Source organism: Crassostrea angulata, chromosome 10 (assembly GCF_025612915.1).
Source record: "Crassostrea angulata isolate pt1a10 chromosome 10, ASM2561291v2, whole genome shotgun sequence".
NCBI lineage: Eukaryota > Metazoa > Mollusca > Bivalvia > Ostreida > Ostreidae > Magallana > Magallana angulata.
In genome coordinates this window covers 7,774,489-7,798,572 of record NC_069120.1, presented here as the reverse complement: position 1 = coordinate 7,798,572, position 24,084 = coordinate 7,774,489, and the positions used below count along the sequence as shown (strand labels likewise).

Below are 24,084 nucleotides of genomic sequence, written 5' to 3'. Positions count from 1 at the left end.
TTAATCAAATAACACAACGGCACACAAACAACGGTTTGTATTAACTTTATTCATTTATTTGTCAACATCTAAATTTTTTCACCCTATTTGTAGTCGAATTGATGGCAAAGTATATGGTGGCATAGATCTGCCACCACTTGTCAGATAATTATGTCGACTTGTCAGATCTTGATGTCGACTTGTCAGATAATTATGTTTACTTGTCAGTTCTTTAAGTCGACTTGTCACTTATACACGTGTTTAAGAATTCAACACTTTAACCTTTCCACGCCCAATTTGTGCCATCCATTTGAAATAATATTTTCTGAGAAGTCGACATAAGGATCTGACAAGTCGACATAATCATCTTTTAAGTCGATACAATTATTTGACTTGTCGACATAATTTTTTGACAATACGACATAACATCTGACAAGTCAACATCATTATCTGACAAGTCGACTTACAATATGAATGATAATTTTCTTTAAACTAGTGGCCATATTATTTTTTCTGTCAGATAATTATGTTAACTTGTCAGATCATGATGTCGACTTGACAGATAATTATGTAAACTTGTCAGATATTTATGTCGACTTATATGATATTATGATGACAAGTAAATGGCAGTTAGTGGCACTAACACACTTTGACAACAAAATATTGAGTTTCTAGTCACTATGGTTATTTTCTGACAAGTCAACATAAAGATCTGACAAGTTGACATAAATATCTGACAAGTCGACATTATCATATGAGAATTTAACATAATTATCTGACAAGTGGTGGCAGATCTATGCCACCATAAAAGTAAGATAGTAAGGAAGGTTTATTACTACAACTATTCGGGAAGTTACATGCCGTTTTTTGCCGGACAGAAATGGATAAAAGCGTCGACGTAAGGTCACTGCCGTAGTTGACCTTGTTATACATCATTATCTTCATTTTCTGTTAGAAGAAGTAAATTTGCCTACACGAAATTTAAAAAGCATGTCATATGGATTCTTTTCGAATCGATTGAATGTGGATGAATATATAAATATGCTGTTAAAGGGTACGGCTAGGGTATTGGAAATAACACAATCTCTGATAACAAAGCTTTTAATCATTTCAAACTCTTTTACAAAAATAGGCATTTCTCTCTTAGATAATTACTTTGAAAATTGAAATAGCATGGGGCTACAACATGAGGCACATTTCTCTGTATCTAATAACATGTCCCACCTGTGTTAAATAGGGAAAGAAAACGCAAGAAAAAGCATAAAAAGACGACTTTACTAGAAATATATTACATGACATGTGGTATACTAGTTTCATATTGGAAATAAGCCATTCAGCTCCCAAAGGTTACCAATGAGTCGTAATAACGGAACGAAATCAAATTAATTGAACGTAACAAAATGTCCGACCACCAATACAAGGAAATCCGGACGTCATTGAGTGTATTCCCGTGACACGGGAGATTATTGAAGATAAGCATTTCCATCACAACACGATCTAACCAAGATATATACGGCATTCTAGCAAACCAATTATGTAGCCAGTACACACTCTCAACATGCACAGAGCAACCAAGGATCAAACATGTCTAAATGAGGCTATATAAGGGCCTTGCTCATCATCTAAAGCAATGACTTTGCAATACATAATATCATTGTTTGAGCTCGTTCGAAGACAGTTATTTGAACATTATTTGGTAGATCGTTACTCTGCACACAAATTCTCCACCATTCGTCCAGCGCCCCCTATCGGCAATCACCTAGCACTTAAAGTCACTATTGGAATGTTACCAAAATGAACGCGTTTTACGCCCTCCTTCTTAACAAGTGTATCGTAAATTGCCGTGTCAACTGTTTCTGAAAGAAATAGCAAACAAAGTCTAAATAACATATTTAATATGTAAATTTAATTCATGATGCAAAATCGGCATAAAATGCATTTTCTTTAATATGCATGTACACGTATCAATTACTTTTTCAAAGCGCAATAATACCGAGATGTAGCACACTTCACTTAGAGAGATAACATTTTATTATTGCCCTAGTCGATAATCAGTATTTCAAATCGCTATGCTCCATGATAAATATGTCTTCCAATTACATGTATACATACTTATATTTAATGTGACACTTAGTTATATTAAAATATAGTGCATCAAGCGCAAAATATATTCCAAAGGATGATATACATACATTTAGTTCAAATACGACTGATAATTTTCAGCGTGAAACACAAAGCACCAATACGAAACACACAGTTAATTGATGTGATTCACTGAATGAAAGCCAGTTGTACACGACAAAGTCAACATCTAAGTGTTATTTAGTGTGCCCTATGAGAGTTTGTCAATATCAACAGAGGAAACGACGTGGTCAGGAATCAACTGTACTACCACATCTAGTAGAGGTTTGCAGTGAAAGCATTCGGATACAAAAAGCTATAATTGTGGAAACAGTGAGAGACATAAAATGGAAGATGTTTAAAGCAGAACATTAGCAAAGCGTTCTGAAAGCTCACATCTAAACATATTTTCTAATCAGACTTGATTTAACGATACAAGTAATGTATTTACATGCACAAAGCATACGCGTTACAAACAGTGAAACTGAACAAGAGTCTATATATAGCGCTTACGTAATTTAGTTAGTTATACACAGTGAAACTGACCTATGGTTTTACCACAGGGGTCTCAAGTGCTGGGATTAGCTTGTGAATGGTACCAGATTGTAATCGTTCTTACAAGTACTTGAAAATCGCCACGTCTTGAAATCTGCGAGTATTAGAATTGCATTTTTTCATTTATAGATATAAAGGACGATTTCAAGCAAGGATTCCGTTAAAGAGGAATTTAAAAGCTGAGTTATTCATACTCCTAGTACACAAAAAACAATGAAAAAATCGTTTGCTGAGTACGCTGTACTCATAAATATTCAGCACTAGTTCTCCGCCCCTTCTTGTGATTGACAGGTGACGAGCTGGCGTCATCCACCGATTCGGTGGTCGTGTACTGGGAACACCCGTTTCCATGGTGTTTGTCTGTCAGTGCGTAAGTATTAGAGCTATTTCGGAATAATGTGACAGGAAGCCTACCAGGTTTGGATCTGTCCTTGAACTTTGCGCATAATCTGCAGGGACAGCAGCAAAACAGTTTGACAAATCCATGTCTGAACCTAAAAGTAGAGAATAAAAGACGAAACCATAAAATGCCCTAAGACTTGATATGGATATTACCATTTTCATCTTCCATATCAAGATCAAATGTGCACTTTATGACAAAAACTATTCAATTCACCTAAAAAAATAAAGTGGCTCGTACCTAGAATTCATCCAACAGTAGATGATCGGATTGTACATAGAGTTGCTCATAGCCATCCAGTAAATGACGTTATAAACATTCTGCATGTGTTTCCAGTTGTTGATCTCCGGTTTGGTAGCAGCCAACACAAAGTAGAGATGATACGGCAACCAGCAGACAGCAAACGTGACCACGACTACTATCATCATCTTGACTACCTGCTCGGAGTAAAACCAATTCATAGCTTACACATTACTGTGGTTTCATTTATATTAGTCAGCATTTATTTTCGTGGGTTTATTGACAATTTGTTTAAATGATACGTGAATTTGTGGCCAGTTTTTCTATCAATGAATGTGTTATTAGATATACATGTAGCACTATGTACAATGTACATGAACTTCGATGATCAACAACAAAATCCACGAAAAATTGGAATTCAACGAATTAACTACAATAGTTTGCCCAACATGTTCAGAGATATTATAATATTTTACCATATGATATACCGAGTATTTTACCCACTGAACATTATATTTTTCCCAGATTTTCGGGAAAAAAAACTTATTATCAGTTACGTTACTTTATCATTATTCACCAAAACATATCGCCTGTTTTAATCTATAAAAAGGTTCAAAGTTGATAATAGCAAAAGATCGTTTCATGAATTAGAACTTTGACCACTTCATATTCTAAAATTATTTCTTAATAGGCTTGGTTCAAGTATGTATAATTATAAATGTTCCTACATCAATAAAATAAGAAGATTAAATAAGAAATAACACTTGATTGATTGGTATCTGTATTCATTTTCAAACATCTATTGGTCATTAAAACCAATGAAGAACACACACACACACACACGCGCGCGCGCGCGCGCGCGCGTGTGTGCGTGTGCGTGTGCGTGTGTGTGTGTGTGTGTGTGTGTTCTTCATTGGTTTTAATTACCAATAGATGTTTGAAAATGAATACAGATACCAATCAATCAAGTGTTATTTCTTATTTAATCTTCTTATTTTATTGATGTAGGAACATATATATATATATATATATATATATATATATATATATATATATATATATATATATATATATATATATATATATATATATATATATATATATATACATATATATACATATATATATATATATATATATATATATATATATATATATATATATATATATATATATATATATATATATATACACACACACACACCCTAGCCAATGTCGCGAGTTAATTTACGTAACCTCTTCCTGGGTATGTGTAAGAGTCTTTTCCTGTAGGAATAAATAATTTTCATATAGGATATGTAGAGTTATCGGTACTTCCAACGGTAATTTATCTAGTGGGGTAAATTAAATTTCCTTCACAAAGGAAATCTACATTTTCTGCATTAACTTCCTGTAGAAATACTTTAACCTTATAAGATTTATATTTGCTATGAGATAGATAGAGAAAATATTCAACGATTTTTTATATATCCCACAGGAATATTTTTCTCCTTTAAGAATAATTATCTTGATTTCCATCGATTATTAATATTTAAAGGATAATATCTTTGTCAGGCGACACACACTAGATAAAAATGTTTATATATTCTCTAAACAATTATCTATCATTCGACATAGACGGATTTCTATGGAAAATGTGCCCTAAGCGAGTGCAAAAATGTCAATTCAATTATCCGGCTCAGTGATACCTGTATAAATTTATAACTCTAAACACACGAGAAACTACATGTCAAAAAACAATTACCCAAAAGTATGCGCGAATAAGTTGGACTGATGTAAAAAGAGCATCGAATCAATACGTATTTTCCCTATAATTTAAAAGCATCTTCATTGTCGTGAAGCCTGTCATTTTATCTGTAAAATTGCCCTGAATCCAACAAACACCAATTGCATTATCACAAGATCCGGTTTCATTAAATGAAAATACCGATGACTATTTAAAAAAGATGCCTGGCAACAAAATTGGTTAATGTTAAAGTGTACTTGGACTTGATTCAAATTACCTTCCTAGAACATTTGGTATTACAGAGAAAAGCGACACTGGGCCTACATGTCCGAGTAGAAAAGTTGAAAGTCTTGGATATTTTTGAAAATTGCGAATAATCTTTTATCACTTAATTTCTGTATAACGATTCGATACAGTTTGTTTGTTATCAGATCTAAAATTGAATTTTAAGATTTTAAGATGAGAAAAAAAAATATTATTCCCCTGTTCGCGACCATCCTTCATTTAGAAAGTGAAATTGTGTTCTGTAATCTGCTTTTTTAAAAATAGTAAATCCACGTATTAATCTGTGCAAGTTATTTCCGAGAGAGTGACACTGCTGCTTTAAGCCTTATCAGTCTCAGACGAACGTTAATCTTCTTTGTGGATACAATGCCGATACAGTGTCAGCCAAGAACAGGAAGCGGCCTGTCATCATGCGACACTAAACAGAAACACAACATCGGCGGTTAGAGCCCGGATGTCACCTAGATCGCTTCATTTGCATCATATTAAAGCACGGTTTCAGTGAGCGAATAAACAAGAGTTTTAGACAACAAAACAAAATAAGTAAGTCACTATCGAATCCTTACATGTATCGAATCCTGTGGTAGTGCCATATTAGTATCTGTTTATTCAAATGCTTTCTATACAGGTTATGCGGGAACAAAGACCGCAAACATCGCAGATATTAAATTGCTTTAGTTCTCTTCTGCATTTATTGTACATGTACCTTCATAGCACGTATTGTTTTTTATATTGGAATATATACTATTAAAAATATTTTATTATATCTCGAATATTCGTATAATGCCGTTGTTGCCATGCAGTACGTTACAAAAATAGAAGAGCCATTTTTCCTATATATGTATATAAAGATACATACGACAGCTTGACGTATGTCCGTGTGTTTCGTGTTTTGAATATAGGGAAAAGTTTCGATCAATATTACAAAATGTTCATCGCAAAGTAAACATTTAAGGTGGTATGGGAATAGATGTGCTCAATGAACTAACAAAACTCTGCTAAATATTACGTTTGAAGACATTATAAGAGGGTTTGAAGGTCAAGGCCATTTTAAGAAAGTGTAGACCTTCTTTAAAAAAAGAAGAAGCTAAAATATATAAATATGTAGAAAAATACCCAAATATGAATTTATCCTTTACTAAATAATTGTTCATAGCGAAACAAACCATATCTTAAAATTTTATGTAGATCTTATGGTTAATTTGTTGACCATCCGGCCTCCATAAACTGGTTTAAATTTTATATATATATATATATATATATATATATATATATATATATATATATATATATATATATATATATATATATATATATATATATATATATATATATTAATCTGAGAGCAGATACGTACATGACGTGCTGCGCATGTTAACGTTAATTAATTAAGCAATGAATATAAATATAAGCATTAAATGCTTATTTTTGTCTGTCGTAAGTCCTATAACACGACACGCAGTATGATGATTTGTCTGCACCGTTTGGTGTGTTACATATGAACGACGACACCCAAAAATAAGCATTCAATGCCTATATTTACATTCATACTGATTGTCAATTTTTATGAAATATTTGCATATCTTCCCTTTAAAGCCATTATATACGCGCTTAGTCAGGGATATGAAACATACATGTACATTGTACATGTAACAGCCATATTTACATGTTATTTAGTTCGCTTCCGCGACTAAAAATATAGTCGCAGAAACTTTTTCAAAAAGAAATCTTTTTTATTGACGAATAGATATGATTTACCGATTGTTCTCCATTCGTAAATATCAAATTGGTATGTGAGTTTTAATGTTTCATTTGATCCTTCAATAAAAAAAAATGTACTAAAAACGCGTGATGAGTTATTTTGTGCTTATTGATCATGAATTACTAAGTGTGTTCAAAAGAAATTGAACGTCGCAGATTTCCAATGCAAACATAATGGGAAATATACACTGAATGTTAATATTAATATAAATAATAATGTTTTTGATTAATAGCTTTTCATTTTATCGTCCTAAATAGTCTTAATGTGTTGACCTAAATATAAAATTAGAATCGTATGTTTAATTTTAGACGGGTTTATTCCAAACAATGGTATGTATTTCCTAGTCGTAAATAAATAAATGAGAAAGATTTACACAAATAATATTTGCATGAAGGTTATATCTTAACAAAGAGTAATTAAATTTGGAAAGTAGTTTTCAATTTTTATTAAATAAAGAATATCAATTATCAATCGTCATTCTTGATTTGGATTTCCTGTCCAATTATTACTAGTATCGAGATTTATTAAGTTGAAAATTGCATGCAAAATTAACTTAAAATAGTTTTGCCATGCCTATTCTAGATGATGATACAAAAGATTAAAAAGGGCGGATACCTCCGGTCGTTAAGACGAGTGCAACCAACCATTCAGAGGAGATTCACATTACTTTGCTTAAAAAATCTCAAGACTTTCAGGAAAAAACTATCAATTGAATTGAATTATTTATGCATTTTACTTGCACCATAAGAAAGTTTTAAATAGTTTAGATAAAACATCACAGCGGATGAGATTTGCGTTTGGTGGGTTATGAAGACATGAACACAAGTCTGTCTGATGAAAAACATTCACATTTTTCTTCTTGCATTTATTTGAAAATTGGCCATAAAAATAGAGAAAATATTTTTTTTCTTATCAGTTTTTTTATTCGCAAAAGACAAATAATGTTGATGAATTGGGGAAAATTGTCGAAATTACAGAGAATGAACTGTTGAATAAAAGCAAAAACTACATGACAATTTCAAGTTTAAAAAATTGCTTAATTTATTTAGAGTAAATTTAAACAACAGAACAGATCTGTTGAGAACATATCCCGCTCAAGTTACGTACAATTTCATTAACTTTGAAGATACGCCAATGAAATATAAAGAATCTTTTAACAAATTGCATTAGTAGTATCACACGTGGAATTTGTTTCATCACAGCAGACAGATAAGCCTTCCACTCTTGAAGAAAGATTTCTTTAACAGTTTAACAGTTGGGGGAACAGCGGACCCGTTGTCTCGTGTGGTGTTATGCAGGCGGCATTTCGCCTATATTTAGGATTTCATGTTCTAGTAAAATAGGAAATCACTGCAATGATTTCGACAAAATGAGATAAGATCTAAACATATTGAACATGATTTCAAGAACTTAATGGGCAAACATAAATGTTACCGTTTTACGCAATTGAGCGCCTTAATGTAATAGTATCTGTCGTTTCTCTATTGTAGATTCTCAAAATCAAATTTTTCTTAATCAATTTTGGTGCCAAATTCTTCCGCTGCTTGCACCAACTGATATTTGTCAATCTCTATTAAACGTTCGAAGAGGCTGTAAACAGAACTTCAAAGATAATTTTGTAAATCTGAGAGGGTAACTTCTTTTTAAATGATGGTATTGTAGAATGATTGTAATTTTTACATTCATTAGGTGAGCCACCATTACGTGAACACTCATTAAATGCAGACCCCAGCGTACGAGGAATCGATTTCTGGATTTTGGTTTCTTTCCAGTTCACCTAAGAAAATCATATTAAAAACAAATGTTGACATAGATAAAGTTTTCTCTGTTTTTATTTCAATGGTTTAGAAAGTGCTTATAGAAAACACATTAAGTTAGAATTTAGACTGAAGGAGAAAACGATAAGAGGGGATTGGATTCGTGTGATGAACATTGGTTCTAATCACACAGACCCACAAATCGCAACCTAACCGACCATATCTGATCAAAACTCGAGCATATCTTATGCAAAACGAATTCTCAAAAAAGTGAGGATATTAACAATACTGTGTTATCTTGGAAGCATCCTTGAATTCCTGAGCAGTGATATTCCGTCAGATATCCCGACAGATATCCCGTCAGATATTCCGTCAGATATCCCGACAGATTACGAGCTCTTCCTTATCAACTCTTCCTTTCCTATTTATACATGTACGTAAACTTTGTACATACCATATGCTTCCTTTACAAGTACATGACCTGCATATTGTTTCAACAAATACTTTAATTTGATTTGAAAAGAAATCTAGCATCTAACGTTATTTATGTATACATTTTCTGATTAAGACCGAGCGACTTCGCATACCGTTATAGCTATTTTCTTTCCGTCGGAAATCTAATCATGTTGGACCCAAGGCTGAGATACATTTATATGGAATTTCTATAGAGTCCGTGGTCAACTTAGAAGGCTTTTTCTCCTTTCAGTGCCATCAATCATTGTTTAGAAATGCCATAAATGTACAGATCGACTTTATTACACAAGCAAAATACGAAAAAGGCCTCACCCCGGGATAGTTTATGTCTTTTTATTGAAATCCATAATGGTTGCCCTTTTCATCTGTGAATATAAACATAGTCTTTGGGTATCTAAGAAGATGACGCGTCCTCTAGTTTTTAGAGACAGAAGAGTTAAGCTCTTAAGGGCGAGACTTGAACTTCATTAGTATTAAAGTACAAGGAAGGATAGAAGCCGCACGTATTATTTTATTTTCACTGCGGATTTTATTTTGTACATAATGCAATCTGCACCGGGACTGTTCTTGATGACCGAAGCAGAGAATCTCTTGAGACTTTTAGGTTTCATCAAAATAAACAAGATAAACTGTTAAAATTGAGCAAACGCTAAAACATAAGCAAGGCAAGTGCTTCAATGCAATTAATTTCTAAGCAGTCACCTCTGATGAAGGTTGTCTGAATCCTTGCTGAATTATCCACTTCTATTCTTCATTGTTTGTAAATAATCACTTTCCAAAGATTCTGCATTTCAAAGTAGAGAGAGAGAGAGAAAGAAAGAGAGAGAGAGAGAGAGAGAGAGAGAGAGAGAGAATCCTCCAACCGACTAGTCTACTAGTCTTCAAAGTTAAAACAAGATCAAAGCTTATAAACCTTACCAGATAAAGCCTCTTAAAAATATGAATGACTTAATATTGAGTTTCGTTTTTTTTTTTTTTTTACCTTGTCTTGTGATGTGTATTAGTAACAGACTTTTTCTCCTTAATGGACTATTGTTTGGGTATCAGAAACACAGCAATTGCTGTTTGATAGTTCCTCGAACGAATCGTGTGCCTCATGCATGTTTGGTGCGATTTAAACTTCTTGTATACAAAATAGAATCAAACAATCTGATTTAAGTGATCGATCAGACCAAACTTCAAAAAAACCTAAGAATATGACGCTCAAATAACTTCCGGCGGATGTATGTTGTAGACTTGCATCGGTATCTTTCGATTCCCTAAACTTCGGAACCTTAATTCTATCTATCAATGTCTATGAGGAAATGATGACGACTGATATCCAAAACACATATTACTTCGGTGTTTTAGTGTCTTTTTGGGTGGAAGTAGTAATGTTAGGAATAACAAGCTGATGCCCGTCCATTGCCACGTGACTTACCCGTCTTTTGGAGCGGATTCTTTCGTACTGGACAGGGGTGTTCTCCCCGATGGCCCGGCTCCCCCACAACTCGAACCCGACCCTGGCGTAAGTCACCGTTAAGGTCACCAAGGGCAACACGTACGTCACGATTAGAATCAGCAAGTTATACCTGAAGATAGAGGTCATGTAAAAGATTAGCAATCTCCATCAAAGAAAATAGTTCTTACCAACTCCACATATGATGTCTTGCAGCAGTAAGCTTTATCGAAAGAGTTTTAACTAAACGCTTTATAACGAAAACTAGAAGTTATCGCGGACAGATTGTTGGCACAATGTCGCGTTCCTTACACTTTTGCTCGAACTTTTTTCGGAATATGTACACTTCGTACCGCCAAACCATTCTTATCCACGAGAGTTTTATTTCCTTAAAAAGATAAAATTGTGTTACGAGTTTGAGCAGCTACTGTACATACCTAAGTTCTGTTCGTTAAGTTGTTAAGAGAATGCTTGAAACTAACCTGGAAGAGTTAGTTGCTGAATGACTTCTTATATATGACGTTAGTATCACATTTCTTTATGTTTTTGGTTTGATTGATTGTTTGTTTGATTGAAATCATTTCACTGTAAGTGTTCAATTTGTCGTTTGAATCGGTGACATCGTGACCGCCAATACACGCCTTGTATCATTGCACTCATACCAATAGCTAGCATACACCTTTGTGTAATATTGCACACCGTATATGCATTTAATATTGGCCCGGGGGTTACTCTTTGAACAAACCTTAAATCTACACCTTACATATAAGCTTTTATCTTAATGTTGGTGCGTTTGTTGTAGTGGTTATTTAAGTTGATATGAATGCACATTCGAGTTTTTCCCTGTTATTTCAGAGTTCAGTGGTAATGGTTCTCGGTTTCTATTGTTCCACTTATTGCTGAAAACATACTATAATAAGATGAGGGGACTTTCCACCCTTTACTGCATTTAAGTATTTCATTTACACAAACATATCAGTTCATAAACAAATTAAGACGCAAAGATTTCCTAAATAGAGTTTTGAAAAAAGATGCTGTTAAGGGATATCCAAGAAGACATCAACATACAGACTCAAATCCAGTCTCATAAAATATTTCAAAAATTTTCGTTCCAAAAACATTCCCTGTGCTGTAGAGTGACGACGTTGCACATAGCGTATTATGCAGTAGATCAAGCAAAACGAAGCAACTGTTAGGAGACCGATAATAATTACCACTTATTGGGATTTATTATCGCCTATTTGCCTTTCTTACAAGGGTCTACAATATGATGCAAACATTATGCACTCTATAGGAACTATAAACGTGTTCGATGTGCTCGTGAAGTATGGCAACCCTCTCTATGCAAAATAATTCGGATTATTTTGCAATTGAAAAAAAATATTTCACTGTTGAGTTTAGTTTCTTAATTCCTCCTTATAATATTTTTATAGTGCAGGTTTCAAGATTTGACTGCCACATGGGTATATACATATTCTACAAGTAGTCATATATACCCATATGGCAAATTGAGGACCGATCGATTTAGACATTCATATACTTTTATGAATTTATGTCAGCTATGAATTGAAATTTTAATACACCCATCATCATATTTTAAAGTGTTTTTATTTAAATTAAACTTCTTATGTCAGGGGCGTGACCCTTCTTTTGAAAACCATTGGAAGTCATTTATCCTGGAATGCTGTTTATTAAATGGTATACTAAGAAAAAGCTTTGAAGACAGCAATGAACATGAAAACATAACATCTTGAAAAATGTCGAAAACAACAGAACTTTAATTATGATCAGAAGGCAGAGTTAAGACTTTAATTTTATCATAAGAGCCCTTTGTATAAATTTTTCATACAGTATACACAACCATCTTGATTGACATTAATAAAAAAAAAATTTTTACATACTAGCACGCACATCAATGATTATTCGTCATTTTAAATACTACTGATTTATATGATAGAAATTGTTGTTATTTCATGTAAAAATAAAGACGATATCAAGAGCCAAGAAACGTATGGAAAATCGGGTTAAGTCACATTTTGGCTCTGGTTAATAAATCATGGATTCCGGAAATTCACCCCCATTAGAAACACCCAGATCAGAATTTTCATTTAAGAATTTTGTTTTTGAGTTGTATCATTATTTATTCTTTTTTGATTTTGTCTTTCAAAACGTGGGTGTCAAATTTGGTAGAGTCGCGGACGCTTTATTCCAAGTTCCGGGAAAATAAGGAAAATCATGATGTAAAAAAATTATTGTATGTCACAAAATAAATGATGATTCCAGTACATATTGGAAGAAATAACCCAATTACGTGCATGTTTAAGAAAGTCGGTAATTTTTTCTTCTGTTTAAAAACCCATCACAGATTTTTGTGTGTGCATAAAAACCTATCATATTACAACAACGTTTGAAATGAGATTCTGATGTTGTTAAATATTGATCCTCCATAACTGGTTACCGACCAGGAATCCTTAATTATTGTGTAAACAGATACGAAATGTGCAGCGCAAATAGAAAACTGCACGGCTTAGTTTTTTCTTCGAGATTTATTTCAAAGACTGTGGCACTAATTAGAGTTATTAGTAAACAGATTCCGGAATAATACGAGGAACAAGTTACGTTAACACGCACAGACCGTATTCTACAATCAAAGGAACCTGCAACGGTCATTAGGCAGAATTTTCTTCGGTTTCAAAGACTAAAATTCGACTTAATTCGGGTCCGTGGCGTGTTCGAAGACAATGAGGTAGTGCTAAGAAACAAGAACAAAAATGCTTCTTTGTGCACAGAACCTAATTAAAATCTTCCTGGAACGAGCCCGCTCAGATCTAAGAGGCGAAGAAAAACAGCAACAAAATGTTGACTTTCTTATCCGAACTATTATAAAGCCATTAACCGCCGATCAGATAACAAATGGCAAAGTGATAGTATAGAAATTTGGTGAGTGGATAATGGCATGGACTTAATAAGTAGACAGCTTCTAATCTCTCTAATATGAAGACTGCATGGGGGACACTTTCTATAACAAAATTCTATATTGTTTTATCTAAAACGAGTTTCAATGTTTTAATTCAATCACGTTCATTTGTATCGAATTTTACAAATACATGTTCAGACAAAGTTCTTGCAAAAGATACATTCCTCCTCTCAACATGGCAGAATAAATACAAAAGCTTCATTTTTTTTTTACGGCTATCAGCTTTAATAACTACAATAAAAGTAGTGTTTCTTGTGGTTCGATTCCGAAATTTGTATCATACTTTTTTAATATATTTTATAGATAACTCTAATATTTTGAAATTGATGGGTTTTAAAAATAACAGATGTAAAAATTTCCCTAGTCGCTTCAATTCAAAAGCCCATTTAGTTTGACGCATATCGCGGTATTTGAATTGATATCAATGTGGATAAATATCTATATCGTTCGTCATAACAAAAGTTCCAAATTTTGCGAAGATAATATGTGCCATATGTTGGAACGAGATCGGCCTGTAGTTTCTGTTATGTCACTCCGATATTTTATTCCTGAGAGTTAGGAAAACAGATAACTCTTACAAATTGGACAACCCATTAGACATTTAAAGGAATTAGACAACCCATTAGACATTTCAAGGAATTAAACAACCAATTAAACATTTTAAGGAATTAGTTCATGGTCTCCTTTCATTCAGGTTTGCCAGCTGTTTGTATCATCAGTTACAATTAAGATTTTCCCATTATTTTTTTTAGAAGTAGACGGTTTATTGTGAGCTCGATGATTGGACCTGATGGCGAACGATTAGCAACGGTAGCGAGCCGAGCGGATAATGTTTGGTCTCTTTACGATTCCCTGTTTTAGCAAATACTAAAAAACAAATACCCCAGAGCCAACGGCCAATATTGAAGACTTGTGTCTTCTGAATGTGTGTGACGCTTCTAATCTCGGGGCTTCAGCTTCCATTAGGGTGCGGAATTAGACGTTCTTCTCGCTAATCACGTTACGTCAATGAATATTCATAACGGTCATAAAGGGACGGAACTTTAAACTGTTTATGTATCTGATGTTTTGCAATTAGGAATATATAATCCTGGCATGTGTATATTTCTGAGATTGCTTGCATAATTGTTTATTTTCATTATGTTCGGAATGCAAATCATAAAGGAGCTAGCTAAAATTCCAGCCTCACAACAAAGAGGCTGATTACGGTTTATTATAAGTTTATGGTGCATATCTAAGACCATGTTATGGTTAATAAGCTGCTTTATTTACCAAAAACTATCTCCCAGATTTTGTTTGTTTTCGATTCTTCTGATGAACGCCGTCTCGGATCGACTTTAAGCCGTTCACCTTGAGGAGTCTTACTCAGAGCTGCTCAAATTGCTTTATCTACACATTGTACGTGATGAAAGTTTCATTAACTGACGCCTTTCTATTTTGATAAAATTTGAAAAAACAATCCTTAAAAAACATTCTCCAAGATTAGTAAAATGAACGAACCCGAAGTCTAACTCTTGAGACCAATCCAAGAGACAGATGACCCTGTCGTGGTATTTCTCAGTTTTTCCGTAGATGAGGTTTGGGATGGCCAGTACAATGGAGACCTGCCAGATTACAACAATGGCTAGAACCACGCGCACCGTCAGGCGCGGTCTCAGGGGGTGGATGATGGCCAGGTACCTGCAAGAAGAAAAACACACCTGTCTATTAGCTCAGATATCCATAAAATACTTTACATGTATATCTCAAGTTTTAAAATTATCATCAATCATTGATGATAATTTAAGATACTGTTCCATAAAAAGTTAACTTCTTTCTACAAATATGTTTTTTTCCCAATTTGTTGAAACTATAAAACAACAAGGATAATGAATATTTTTTCTCATTGTTCGTGAGCTTTTAAATTAGGTGCGGCAAACCATTTCCAGACTATTTAGAACTATATTATTGGTTGACCTTTGTTATGAATTATAAGAATGTGAGTACTTCCGAGATTACATAATTTGTCGGAAATGCAAAAAGTACATGCAATCTGACTGCCTCGAGACTTTGATGACGAAGGAACTGACGTCAGTTTTATTAAGTTCCACGAGTGTCCTTCAGGAGCAACTCAAGGTCGGGATTGTATGAGGAAACAACCTTATTGCCTGTTTTGCCAAGTATTGATTAATTTTAAAGCGTGAGATAATTTGAAATGATTGAAAATTTGTTCTTCTTATTCCGTGACGAAATCTTAATGCGTACTCGTACAGTGTATATGCAACAAATTGTATTGATAGATACTCAATATATCGTTGTTCAAATTCCTTTAAATGTACAAGAATAAGATATTTCTTTTCAGTCTTTAAGGACTTTATCGATATCAATTATTAACCTCTAAACAATCTATAGTTTTTGTACAATTGCACAATGTTCATTTATTATTCAATTATTAGTGAACTTTTCCTTCTTATTGTTCAGCTATTTAGAAAACATGCTTCGTCTAAATGATAAAAGAAAGTTAACTTATAAACTTATATATAATCCTATCAGTAGATTTTAATAACGTAATTATAATGAATGATGAATTAATTAAAGATTTACTGCTCCATGTTATTTATTTAAACAGCAAACAACTATACGGTGTTTTTATTAACAAACGATGTCAACAAAGATATCCTATATCCTTGTTTAAAATCCATTTTAATTCTTCTGTCTCTTAAATATCACTAAGAAGTGATTGTTTGTAAAACACATTTCCGTTCATTATAACAAGTTTTGTAACAATGACAGGTGCTTCTAATTACCAGTCTACTTCATGTTATACATTTAAGAGGAATAAATTTCTTCAAGGCAATTGATTGAAACTAGTTTAACAGCCTTTACTTTTTCCCGAAGAGATAAATTACTATGATAAAGTAGCTAACTAAAATACCGACTTTTGCCAACTGCTACGTGTAAATTTAACTCTTGTTTTAGCAAGGTTCTTTCGATCGCGGGATGATGAAACAATGTTTCTTCACTTCTCTCCCGTGAGGGGATTCGTTTTTCAGGGGCACGGTGAACTCACTTTTAGATAACAGATAAGATATTACATCTAAAATGAAATGCCAGATAGCCGTGTCGGAAATTTGAGGAAAAAAAAATTCTTATACCAAAGCCAGGCACGGAGAATCACATTAAAGATATCAGACGTCTTTGGAATGGCCTTCGTACGATTTTCACCATGCAACTGGCACCACATTTTCCTTCACATTTTGATTAAAATAAACTAAGGACAGAATAAAATCTCAATATTGTGTATAAAATAAGAGGGGAATGGTCGACCTTAATGGTGTGAGTAAATTGAGAAAAACGACCTGAAAAAGGTTCAAAACATCTCCATGCGTATATACATGTATCATGCATAGAAATTTAGTAGAGTAAATAAAGTCAGATGCCTCCTTTTGATTAATTTATTAGGATGCGACGCACTCTAAGAAACCACTAATAGGCCATAATATCTGTCCCCTTAACGACTGATCCACGTGTCGGCCTCCCCTACCGCCACTATTCACCGACCATTCCCCGCGCAAGGATCACAACACGTCCCTGGTCATGGAGTCATTAGTAAGCTGGAACTAATTCACTCTGTCCCGGTCAACGCTCGAGAGTGCATCCTCATGCATATGTAATGGTCTTTTATTTTGTGTCTAATAGAGCCGACACTCCTCTTTAGATGTCGTAGACCGATTAAAGGGGGGTAGTGCGGACAATGACGACACCGAGAGAACGCTGAAGCTGAGGGGGTCATTCTACGATTGATTGAGCGGCGAGAGTAAGAGAGATTCCTGTAGAGTGTTTACATCAGTGTGCAATTGCCATGCCATTCAACTTAACAGATACATTCAAAAAACTCCATCTTATTTACATCTACAAAAAGTTTCCGATTCTTTAAATTCTTAATAAAACATCCTGCATCTTATGCTCATGCATCTTATTTTCAAGAACAAAAGGTGTTTTTTGTTTTTTATTTACGATCTTGAAAATTTAAATTCATGACATTTTCAAATGTGTTTCAAATCTTTTATTCAAGTACCATCTTGATCAAGTATCGCAAAAATTGATATACAAATAAATGCAACAGTTTTTTAAAAAAAAAATTCAACCTAAAGAGTTATCAAAATATTTTTTTTTAATCTCCGACATCATCTCTCCATACACTTACCGAAAAATTCCAAGAACATTTATTTTGTATTGCTATGGTTCGTAGGTTTAATGAAATATAAGCTATTTAGTTAAAATTACGTACAATAGCTGTCCTAAAATTACAACTCATTGATGTTTCAAATTCCTGTTGCTTTACAAAGATGGATAAAAATTTGTTTATTTTCATAGCAACATCTCTATATTTAATACCAATGTTCAAATGTATAACGTCTACATTTGATTTCACAGCTATACTGCAGTAGTCAAATATTCAAACTCTCTCATATCTATGTTTCTAAACATGATAAACAGTTTTGGCTTCTTTCTTCAAACAGGAAATCGTGCTTTCCTTTTTGAAAAAGTAAAAATACATATGTACATAAATATTTTCAGATTTGTTTTAATTCTATAGAAAAAAAAAACTTTTGTTGAGATAAAAGGCTAAATGAAATTCGGGATAATAGTTCCAAGAAATCGCTCAGGCGACGCGTGCACTAATGAGACACGCGCCGCCACGTCAGGGCCTGGTAGCGAGGAAAAGGGCCCGGTGGCTCCCTGACTCAAACAAACCGTGAAGCGATCTAATTTCTGCAATTGTGTGCACTTTTTCGATAAACATGAGGTTTTCATCGCTTTCCTGATTTTTTGGGAGGGTGAAGGTTGCAGGAAGATTTCGGTTTACAAATTGTTTTACAATTTGTACAGACTTTTTGTTTCAATACACCGCGATTTAATTAATGCAATGATGTGCTGCATGTGCGGTTAAGCTGATGGTGCTGCTAACAATGGATGGGTGTATCCTGAAGCATATCAGACCAACACGTTTCTTCTGCAAAGACTTATGGCAACGCCGCCACCAACTTTCCTTATCTTATTGTCAGCCTCAAAGCTGAGGTTATACTTAAAAACTATGTCCTTGTCTTTTGGGGTATCAAGTTGTAAACAAAAGTTTTTCTAAAATTTAAACGTTATTTTTACGTTTATAATTATACCAACGTTTACATAAATATCATCAGCAATACTTCTGTTAAAATCTATTAATAACTTTTCAATCATTTTAATTTAAATCTCATATAAAACATCTAGCTAGGTCCGACGCAAAAACATTTCTTTTTCATTATTAAAGGATGACAGGTACCCGATAGGTCATAACAAATGGCGAACAAACCGTGACCATGTCTAGCAGAATATTTGAGGTTTAATTATTGAAAATTACCTCGCCATTTTTATTTTACCTAAAAACAAGCATATAATCCTAATGAAACAATATTGCATAGGTACCTTACCCATTGAAAAAAGTACATATGCATTTGTCCCTTAATACGTTATGAAATCTAAATCGTACACCATTTCTACACCGATATCATCCGAAACAACATAATACAGGCAATTATACTGCAACATTTGTAATTAAAACAAACTTTAGGGTTCCGACTTCTACTACATTATAAAAAAATCAAGTTTTGTCTGTCCAAATGATGCAATTCCATTAATTAACGATTACTTGCTAAAGCGTTATACATTTTCCATTTTAAACTAAACTTGAATCACTACAAATAAATAGATGTCATTAAATATATGTAAAAATGTATATAAGAAGTATCTATTTTCCATTTTAAACTACACTTGAATCATTACAAATAAATAGATGCCATTAAATATATGTAAAAATGTATATAAGAAGTATCCATATCTCGAAATCGGGTAAATATTTTTGGTGAGCTGGGCTTACAACTTAAACTGGCATCACTTATACTTTACCCTATTTTATTCTCAAAATTGACAAAAAAGACTTTTGACTGTTCTTGATTTCAGCGGTAAAATAAAGATTAGACATAAGAAATTATCGACATTTAATTAATGAGTGCATAGAGAACAAGGTGCTCTTTACATTAATTACTGACACAAGTGTAATTTTCTTATATTAATTCTCTACTATTGAAACCTGACAAGTAATCATAAGGCGCTCTTCGATATGATTTTGAACCGTCTGCTTAGAAATGTTTCTTTTGGCATTTTGCACCCACTGCTACAAGGTATTAAGAGAGAATTCCAAGAGAATGTAATTCCACAGAAAGCTGTTAATATCTATAGGTTGTAATGATATTCTTATGTTGTAGACGGCAACATGCATATCAGTATCTTCCAAACTTGAATATTTTTTTAGTTTTTTGTGCTAGTTGGTATGTTAGAGTCTCATGCTATGACGAGCTTTCAAAGATCCTATTTAGTTTCGCTTCTATTGTCTGTTAGGGTATTGACGATAATAATCATTATATCAGTAAATCCTGTATTCTCTGGAGTAATCAAGCAAACAAATATTAATAAGAATTAATATTAAGAATAAACTAGAAAAAGGTCTGATCTATAGAGAGATGGTATTATGGCATAATACCTTGCTTTATTTGAAATAATTAGCTCCGAATACCCATGATCAATGTTTCAAATCTATCAAAGGCAACTCTTACGACCACTGACCGAGTTAATTATTTTACACACAGATCAGAGGAACTCTTCAATCAAGAAACAATGTATCAAGAATGACATATGTTTCACCCAGAGCCCAAATTTGTGAATTCTTAATATATACGGGTTATACAAATTCAATAGAGCAGCGACATCTCTTCATCTTTTGAGCAATTAATGTCACAGTGATATGAATGCTTCCTTTTTGGCTTTGGGTGAAAGTGTTCGATTTGACGCGATCAATACAGAAAACTTTATGATAGAAACCTATAAAACTTCACAGATATAGTTCAGACAAACAACTTGTTAAACGCCTTGCTCTTTATTTCCATACAGTTCGACTCTATCTTTTTAGTGATTTGTTTATTTATTGTATGGTGGATCTACGAGCAGCCTTTTTATGTTGCGTTCTAAATAATTTCCATCATAGCCGTGATTTACGCTACTTAAACATACGGGAACCTCATCACTGCCACGGTTCTCTCATTGGTGCCGTGTACACGGAATTCTCAGACATCGCAAACCTCGTCATTAGCCGTATAATGTCCAGGATTTCATTCTCCTCTAACACAAATATATGAGTTTTTCCCAATGAATTATTATATAATAAAACGCTTGTATGATACCGAATCAAGAGCAATTTCTGTACAAATTGTCTGTATTTTTAGTATTTCAATTTTACGTTTTCTTAAATGTTTAGAAAAAGATATCAATATGCTAAAACTGGAATTTCAAAACATATGAAATGTCAGCAAAAAATAAACATAACCAAATAAAAAAAAAACGGGCGCGATCTCGATCTCTCCATATATTGATATATAGAATTGGTTGATCGATAAATATTTGATTATTTCGTCACTTTTTTGAGTTTATAGACATCAGTTAATGGCAAGTCTTCATCATCAGTACATGTAAATATATTCAGGGTTATTTTTTGTCTAGATGGTCATTGAATGACCCTTAAAACAAAGTACAGAGAGATTTCGAGTTCTACCCTGATGAGCGATGCTGAACAAGGATTTCCGTGCTTACATAAGAGTATTCAAATTATCCGATATCAGAGACAGCAACCTGTATAGGCGCCACTTTGCGGCGAATGGATGTTGATGTGCGAGAAAGCAACAGTTCCTGTCAGTAAACCAAATAACATCGACCATTGCTAATTAATTAGGTAATTAATATGGATTCATTGGGTGCCAAATTATTACTCAGATATGAATAGAGAAGGACAAAGATGTGCAAAATTACATAGAAAATCAGGTTCTCTCTTCGACGTTGATCATTAACAATGTCGAGGGCATTTCTATCAAAATGAAATCGTCAATTTTCTCCCATAGATGGAAATGGTAATATACTGTTATAGTGATTGGTCGCCTTGTGTTAGATTGGTTTCAATTCGAATTGAAATTGCTGAATTGAAGCATGGGCGTGCTAAATATTTTTGCTAGGTTACCAATGGTTTTTATTATGAATAATTTAAAGAGACGTTATTCCAATATTTACATGATTAAAAATGGAATAGTATCTTTAAAAGTGAAAACCAATGTACCAGATTTCTAAAGTCTCTCGAGGAATCTTATAAATTGGATATGGGATTTAAAGACATTATATATTCATAGCCGCAGCATTTGAAGTCATATTTTCTAATTGTACTTTACATTGAACAGGCTATTGCCATTTTTTTCAAACCAAATTAACTTGAGTTATATTAATCCCGGAAATATCATGGTGTCCTGTTTGAAGCACAATTCAGACAGTTTGATTAAAAAAACAACTTTGGGACGGGTTATTACATTAGCCAACTAATCGGTACGTAATCGCCATCTTTGGTGCACCAGCTGCTTATAGAACTAAATACGACATTGGTCAACCCCAGGGGATACAATTAGTATAGCAAAGCCAACGTAATTGTCCATACATTATAGCACCGGAAGATAACGTTCCGGAACGACTTCTACGAGTTTTTGACATCTATCGTTTTCATCTATTATATCAAAACCATTTTATCTATATGTCGTATATATTTAAATCAAACAAAAGCCTTATATGTATATTTCGACATTTTTCGTTTTGATCTATTATATCAAAACCATTTTATCTATATATCGTATTTATCAAATCAAACAAATGTCTTATTTGTATCTGATTTGTGTTAAGTTTTATTTCAAGGATTCAAACCTGCTTTAAAACTTTTTAAAAAGTGTAAAAGTATATAAAAGTCGAACGGGTGAAAAATAAATTGAATTTCTGTGGATCTAGCCAAACACTTTTTAAATTCTGAGAGTGCTGCAACTTATCTATATTTTATACTTAACTGCGATAGAATCTACCAGGATGCATACTTATCTTCAAAGTTGCATAATGTGTTTTTCCGATTCCTTTGAATCTGTGCGATTTCTATTTTATTGGCGGCATTTTAATGACTTTTCTAATTTCATAAATTTGATCATTTTGCTTGAATTTTTGTGTACTTATAAATCGAGATGTCTTTCACGGCTTACTTATTTTGATAAAATGTGAGCTAAGAGTTCGAATCCTGTTTTATGCTAGTTTTTAAAATAAAAATAATATGAATTTATTGCAAACCAAAATAGGAAAAGATGGAAAAGAACTCACCTGTCAATCGCTATGGACATAAAGGTCAGTACACTGGCTGCCAGAGTGCTAACATTAATAAAGTTGGAGAATTTACAGTAGATCTCGCCGTACCACCAGTCCTGATAGATCAGAAAAGTGGACACAAACGCCGTGTTAAACAGCGATATCAGCGTGTCCGCCACCGCCAGATTGACCAGGAAGTAGTTCGTGAATGTCCGCATCCGCTTGTGGGCCATGACAATCCATATCACCGCAAGGTTGCCACCGGCCGCCACCACAATCATCACCACATACATTGTGATAAACAATACTTGCTGCCACACTGGCATCGGAATAAACATTTCACTTGGTCCAGCTTTTGTTGAATTGTTCCCCTCCATTTTGAGAATTTTGTTTCTGAATGTTTCCCGTTCTTTCCAAATATGTTAAGGTTTACTTTTTAAGACAGTGACACAATGTTCTAGGAACATTAGAATCAACGACAACGTTTTCATTTTCAATCCGAGTACACACCAAAGTATACATCTTCAAAGCAGTTAACGGGGATTAAAGCGCCACAGGTTACATCTGTTATATCACCTCGTGCAAAAGATAGCTGTAAACGACGGCGCGTCCGTACTCCGACGATGAATGAGCAGCGCTTTTCTTCTCATTGGTTGATATTGAGGCTGACCGCGTGCGCAAACGGTTTCTGTATCAAACCTTTGTTAACGATCCATCGCAATCACTTAGAATCTTACGTTAATACATTCACAACAAAAAGACGTCTGATTAACCACGCAGAGGCCAAAGTGAAACCTTCACGACATTTGTATCGTAAGATTTACACACATCTGACAGTAGAGTTTATGAAATCGTGCTTATGTTTCGCTTACCTATCTCGGAACTGAAATGTTGCGTTTAAATCCTAATTGAAATTCGAATAATTCGAAAATGGTAAAAGGGACCATATTTGGTAGTTAAAGATCCAAATGTAAAGAAAGACATACCGGGTGAATTCATAAGTAGACTGCGTGTCATATATATATATATGCCTAATCCACTAAAAAGTCACTTTACTCGTCGTATTGGGTGAAAATACGCCCCTGTTCGTCAATCAATACACAACATGCTTTTTCCCCTATTGTTTGGATCCGTTA

General features: G+C 33.7%; 1 protein-coding gene across 5 annotated transcripts; it reads right to left on the bottom strand.

The window, feature by feature from the left end:
• Window positions 1–1,235: 1,235 nt before the first annotated feature.
• LOC128167563 (tachykinin-like peptides receptor 99D) lies at window positions 1,236–23,874 on the bottom strand. Of its 5 annotated transcripts, XM_052833351.1 has the most exons (7): window positions 22,964–23,874; window positions 15,215–15,394; window positions 10,720–10,870; window positions 3,296–3,492; window positions 3,070–3,149; window positions 2,647–2,749; window positions 1,236–1,835 (listed from the first exon to the last, which is right to left on the bottom strand). In XM_052833351.1, the coding sequence occupies exons 1-6, from the start codon at window positions 23,323–23,325 to the stop codon at window positions 2,682–2,684; spliced, it is 1,038 nt and encodes a 345-aa protein (XP_052689311.1). In that variant the 5' UTR covers window positions 23,326–23,874; the 3' UTR covers window positions 1,236–1,835; window positions 2,647–2,681. The 5 variants fall into 5 exon arrangements, 4 of the variants coding, with proteins under 4 accessions (XP_052689311.1, XP_052689310.1, XP_052689309.1 ...); XM_052833350.1 differs by having other exon boundaries at window positions 1,236–2,749; window positions 22,964–23,873; XM_052833349.1 differs by lacking the exon at window positions 2,647–2,749 and having other exon boundaries at window positions 22,964–23,865.
• Window positions 23,875–24,084: the final 210 nt, after the last annotated feature.